The sequence below is a fragment of the Cryptomeria japonica genome, chromosome 8 (genome assembly GCF_030272615.1).
Source record: "Cryptomeria japonica chromosome 8, Sugi_1.0, whole genome shotgun sequence".
Classification (NCBI taxonomy): Eukaryota; Viridiplantae; Streptophyta; class Pinopsida; order Cupressales; family Cupressaceae; genus Cryptomeria; species Cryptomeria japonica.
Window position 1 is genome coordinate 247,196,309 of NC_081412.1, and position 6,465 is coordinate 247,202,773.

The window sequence follows — 6,465 nt, forward strand, 5'->3', positions numbered from 1 at the left end:
AGTTCCCTTAAATTTGACATTAACATTATGCATCAATTTTTCTTATGTTAATACTTTTTCATTTAAAATTACCCTTGAAATATTAGAGCTAAATACCCTTTCATTTAAAATTACCCCTAACAATAGAATTTTGCAATGGTTCCAGAATCAGTCTTTCACTCTGATATACCATTTAATTCTAGAAATCAATACATATAGCAAACTGCAATATAAATCCAGCACATTGCAGACAATCCAGTATTCAGAACTAAACTATCAAATATATTTTACTTGAAAGAAGGAAAACAATCCTTCTTTATCTTTTGATTCCCATCCATGACCTATTGAACCTGGTACTAGTACAAACAAGATGTTGGATATTTATTTCTAGATCTAGAAAGATAAGTCCTAACAAATTATTTTAGCTTAAACAGTATATTCTGAGTTTTGACTTGTTTAAGTGGTTTATTGAATTATTTTGGTTTAAACAGTATATTCTAAGTTTTGACTTGCTTAGATGGCTCATCTGAAATCACGCTAATTTATCTAATAGAATCATCTATCAATAATTTATCTAATAGAATCATCTATCAATATGATTTCAGACATACCATCTAAACAAATCAAAACTTAAAATATATAAAAATATTCATCATTGCTGCACAAAATATACTCTGGCTTTCCAAAATCAGACATTTCACAGTTAGATTTGCTCAAGGACTCAGAAAGATAATGTGCTTGTCACAAATAATGATCCAGCTCTTGGAATCTCTCATGGGTTTGCTACAAATACGTTACTTCTTAGGATCAATACAATATTTAGATTTTTAATAATAATAACTACTTAGAATTTGGAAGGTTTTACAAACTGATAGTATATTTTACAAAATTAAAAGATTGGTCCTCAAGTTATTTATTGTCCATGGTAGCAATATTGCTCTAGACAGCAAGAGGCCGGCTGTTCAAAATCTGGGCTTCTGTTCATTCTCCTGCAAACAACTTAAATTTAAAATAATTACCAATTCTCTAATATTACTAGAGATTCGCTAGATACCCAGAAATGAATAATCTTAATGATTGGAATTGCCATAGCCATATCAATATCCATATCCACAGATACCAAATGAGCAATTCGCCTGATGGCAAGCATTGAAACAACTTCCACAGTTAGCATTGTCATTGAAAAGGTTTGTGCACTTTCCTCCACAGCAACCTAACCCATAACCACAAGCCTGGCCACATGATCCACAGTTAAGTGGGTCAGAAGATACATCAATGCAATACCTCTTGGAGCAGCAGACCCAGTTACCATTTGAATACCCACGAGCATTTGCAGAATTGGGACATACCCCTGGATCATCAGCACACCAAGCCTTTGTTTTTCTTCCTCTCTCCTTATAAAATGCCTTCAGAAAATTGGAATGACTGCCCAGAGAGCTTGGTGCTATGCTCTCACATCCTGCATTTCTCAGAGTTATTGCACCAACAAGTAGACAAATCATTACTGAAACTATTAGCCTGATTTTGGCTGCCATTGTTATGAAACAGATGTTAGGAGACTATTGTTAAGAGAAAAAAGGTCTTGGACAAGGTTAGGCTGGAGGGGAATTCATAAACAAAACGGACCTTTCAATCAAACTCGAACACCAATGATTTGTCCGTGCTAATTACATCAGCTTTGTCTTGCTGGGTGTCGTTTAGGAAATTCTGAGACCTTGTTATCATGAAAGACAAATAGATCTAATGAGGACACGAGGTCAGAGAACATAAGGTCAGTATAACAGATGGTACAATTGGATCAACTTTAAGTCTTTTGAGAGTAAATTTCTTGTTAAATCATTAAATTTATAATGTAACATATAGAAGATATATTTGGGAAGAGTTTATCCTAATATAGTTTTGTGTAAGGTAATTAGATAATAGAATAATTTTATGTCGATTGTAGAGTTAATTCTTAATTAGATCACCAAGTTTATAGTTTATAATGTAAGAAATTTGGGAAGAGCTTATTAAATATTGGGTTTTAGAGATGATATAGAAGTGTGTAACGCATAGATAGAAGGATTGGAGCAACTTTAAGCTGTATTTTATAGCTAATCCCTAGTTAGATTACCAAATTTATAATGTCGAATAAATTTGGAAAGAGCTTATTAAATATTGAGTTTTAAAGATAATATAAATGTCTGTAAGGTATAGATGGGACTACTGGAGCAACTTTAAGTTGTTTTCATAGCTAATCACTAATTAGATCACCAAATTTATAATTAATGTAGGATAAATTTGGGAAGAACTTATCAAATTTTGAGTTTTAGAGATAATAGAGAGGTTTAAGTTAATGATGGGACAATTGGAGCAACTTTAAGTAGTTCTCATATTTAATCCTTAGTTAGATCATCAAGTTCGGGAAGAAATTATCAAATATTGAGTTTTAGAGATAAAATAGAGTTGTGTAAGGTACAAATTCCTTCGAAGGAGTTTGGAGTGCATTTTAGGGAGGTTGCATTGTGTATACATTATCCTGTGTCAAAATTATGATAGAAAATTTGAGTCTCTTTATTTAATTCTGTAAGACTTTGTACAATCAACAAGTCCCTTATTTGTACAAATCCCTGTTGAAATAATTCTTGCACAAACATGACAAAGATGAGCGAGATTAGGAGAGAGGACCTAATATTTGAGCATGTTCCAATAGTTTTGACAGTGTCTGCCTAGTATTCTTAATAGTATAACACTAGTAGGTGTGACATTAAAATTGTTAATGTTGATTATGAGTACTCATAATAGAATGAAATGTATTATTTAGATCTTAAAAAAAACAGATTATGTAACATCAGATCAGTGCACAAACAAAAACATAACTATTATAGCTTAATATACTATCTATCCCTTTTTTTCAAATACATCAACAAAAAATCATGCGCATATGACCCACATTTGATTAAAATCCAAAACCTTTACTAATTTAAAAAAAGATGAACATTAAGACATTCATTCAACTAGTGAAACCTCTCCGTAATATGCTTTCCTATTACTAAGCCTTAACGTTCACTACAACAACCAGATTAATGAATCATTTTCTTAATCCTCAACCATTCTCAACCATTTTTACTAAGCTCAGCACCCTTCAGACAGTAGAAACAATGTTTACGTACATTGCATTGAATGTTAAAAGGAAAACAGAAAGTGCAGAGGATTGCAATTATTCCTTCTTAAGGTAGGAAAAATGCCATATAATCTTAGCAGAGATGAACTTATCTCGTCTTACTCAGATGTTGGCTGTACAAATAGTAAGTTATGTACACAGACCATTCGTGAATAAAATCAAAAGCACAACCTGTAAGTCTGACATATGTGTGACGATAATTTCACAGACAAAATGTGTGATGCCCATATACTGCCTGCCATCAGAAGGCACTACACCAAAGCAGGATTTTTCGTCAACACTCACTAAATTTGATGGTTATATGGAAATTTTAGGCCACCTGTTATGCATGAAGTTCTTTGTTAGTCTTGCCTAATTTTATTTTGGGAAAAAGATTTAAAGGGGATTGCTAAAAGTAGATTATCTAGTAGTTAAATATATGATAGTATTTGTCGATTTGATGTTTAGTATTTTTAATCATATAGTATTAGTAGTTATGATTTTAAAGTTGCAAGTATTAAGGATAAGGTTGGTATTCATAATCCAATGATATGTATTCTTAGATCTAAAAATAACAAGTCATGTGATGCCACATCAAGGCACCAATCAAATATGATTTAGAATATTCACAATCCAATGATATGTATTCCTAGATCTAAAAAACAAGTCATGTGATGTCACATCAATGCACCAATCAAATATGATTTATTGCACTACTTGGGCCTTAGACCTCAAACCTTCATTCTTGTTGAGTAAGCTTGTAAAAATTGGGAGTGATTTGAAACCGCCATAGATTTTTGAGAGGTGTGAAATTAGGGTGCTCAACTACTGGAACCTCTATCCTAATAGTTATTATGGTGGGGTGTCTTTAGATTTGTCGTTAAAGAAGAGTAAAATATAATTAGTGGAAAATATACATTAATTTAAGTTAAATAAAATATTAATAAACAGATAATGAATAAAATACATTATATATATATACAGTTTTGCTTACAAATATTAGAAAATAAAAAATAATTTTTTAATTAATTTATATGTACATATTTTTACAATATGTACTATTCTTAATTTCTACAATTCTTTAAAAGAGACAAAAGTCAAATGGATTCAAGTTAGACATCCACATGATCACTTTATGGTCTATAATGTACTATTTGGGGGTGATTCTTAACTACCTAAATTTGGCCATCCATTTGGGGGTGATAGGCTGAACTAAAACTAAGATGTGTTCCTAGCTTCTTCCAAAGGGTTATCCAAAAATACCCTACAAACTTAATGTCTCTATCTGATACTATACTCCTTGGAATACCATGTAATCTGACCACTTATTTGAAAAACAAATTAGCAATATTGGTTGCATCACTAGAACTCTTGCAAGGAACAAAATCAACCATTTTAGAGAACTTTTGCACAACTACAAATATAAAATCAATTCCTCTTTGAGTCCTATGAAAACCCATAACAAGATCCATACTTACAGAATCCCATGGGCTAGATAAGAAAGGTAATGGTTGGTACAACCCACTGTTTTGACTTCTTCCTTTTGCATGCTTGCATACTTTGCATCTCTCCACATGCTTATTGACATCACCCTACATATTTGGCCAATAATAATATGTACTCAGCTATAGGTAAGTTTTATCTTGTCCAAAATGTCTTGCTACATTGCCACAATGCTTTTCCTTGAAGAGATGCTCTCCCATTGACCCTCTAGGTATGCACATTTGATTGCCTTTGAACAACAAACCTTCTTGTAGCATAAAATCTATCTAAGGTCCTCTATCTATATTGATAGAATTGTTGCAAGCTTAATGCGTCTTTGAAATCTGGATCACATATAACTCCTTCAAATTGTCGAGTCCAATGCTATTAGCTTGAATCTCATGTAACAATAATTTTTTTCTAGTCAATGCATCAACAATCTTATTTTCTTTCCCACTCTTATGTTTTAACACAAAATTGAAAATTTGAACATATACCACCCATTTTGCATGCCTCTAATTTAGTTTATGTTGGCTATTAATGAATTGCAATGCATGGTTATCTATATAGACAACAAACTCCTTGGGAAGCAAGTAATGCCTGCACTTCTTCAAAGATTGTAATCATTCATAAAATCCACGGTCAACGTTGAATACTTCTTCTTAGCATCATTCAGTTTTTCACTAAAGTAAGCCATTGGTTTTCCTTCTTGACTAAGGACAACCCCTATTGCCAAACCACTAGCATTACATACAACTTGGAATACTCTACTAAAATCAAGAAATGCAAGTATAGACTACTCAGTTACCTTTTGTTTGAGAATTCTAAAACTCTTTTCAATCTCTTTAGTCCATACAAATTGCTTTTTATAACCTTTGATTGTGTCCAATATGGGGGCAACTACATGACTACAATTCTTAATAATATTTCTATAGAAACCATCTATTCCATGAAAACTTCCTACCTTAGATGCACTCTTTGGTGTAGGCCAAGCAATTATGGCTCGAATCTTCTCCTTATCCATTTTTCAGTATATCCCTAGCAGGGAAAACTTTAAGAAACCCCCCTTGGACAAGGTGTAAAAACCTGGCGAAAGTTGTATAATTCCAAGGAAAATTTTAATTTTACTGGCGAATTTTTGCGGTTTACGAAGAAAAATAATAATCTCCATTGGCGAATTAGTCATGATTGCTCAAAGTTTGTGAAAAATCCAGGCGAATTGTAATGTTTTTAAAACCCAAAAAATATTTGCATGGGGGAATTGTAATGTTTTTAAAACCAAAAAAATATTTGCATTGGCGATTTCAACCTATTTTCAAACCATTAAAAAAAATATTGGCGAGTTCAACCTATTTTCAAACCATAAAAATAAAATATTGGTGATTTCAAGCTATTTTCAAACCATAAAAAAAAATAGTGGCGATTTCAAGATATTAACATTAAGTCATTAAAACACGCGGCACACAGTCGTCAACTCTTTGCTTGGAATACTGCTCTTTAGGGCATCTTGTGACCTAGCGACAAGCCCTTACGACTCTCTCTATCTCCAACTTGCAAGCTGAAAATGCTAAGCCTTCGTAACGTCAAGATCTAGCGACTGAGGGAAACTGAACTGCCACTCACCAATTCTTGACCACAAAATGTTAAGTCCTCGTCCGCGACTTGGAGATAGTGGTAACTTTAACCCTTGTCGTGTACTCGCCAACATAAAATTTTTTTATCTCTTAACCGCTAGCACTTCACTCACAAGCTCGTGGCTTGATCAGGTCTTCAGACATTTAACTTCACGAGCTGGCGATAACCATTAAACCTAACCACAAACTGTCTAGTCGCTAGCTCGTGACCTAAAAATGCTAACATTA

At 32.9% G+C, this 6,465-nt stretch overlaps 1 protein-coding gene across 1 annotated transcript; it reads right to left on the reverse strand.

Moving 5' to 3' along the window:
* Positions 1 to 938: 938 nt before the first annotated feature.
* LOC131049956 (stigma-specific STIG1-like protein 4) lies at positions 939 to 1,561 on the reverse strand. Its single transcript, XM_057984068.2, has one exon. It carries the CDS (start codon positions 1,512 to 1,514, stop codon positions 1,077 to 1,079), a length of 438 nt encoding a protein of 145 aa, XP_057840051.2. The 5' UTR covers positions 1,515 to 1,561; the 3' UTR covers positions 939 to 1,076.
* Between the last annotated feature and the right edge of the window lie 4,904 nt (positions 1,562 to 6,465).

Bases quoted from the DNA above. Each gene is read 5' to 3' on its own strand.
- LOC131049956 (XM_057984068.2), bottom strand. From the start codon at position 1,514: ATGGCAGCCAAAATCAGGCTAATAGTTTCAGTAATGATTTGTCTACTT.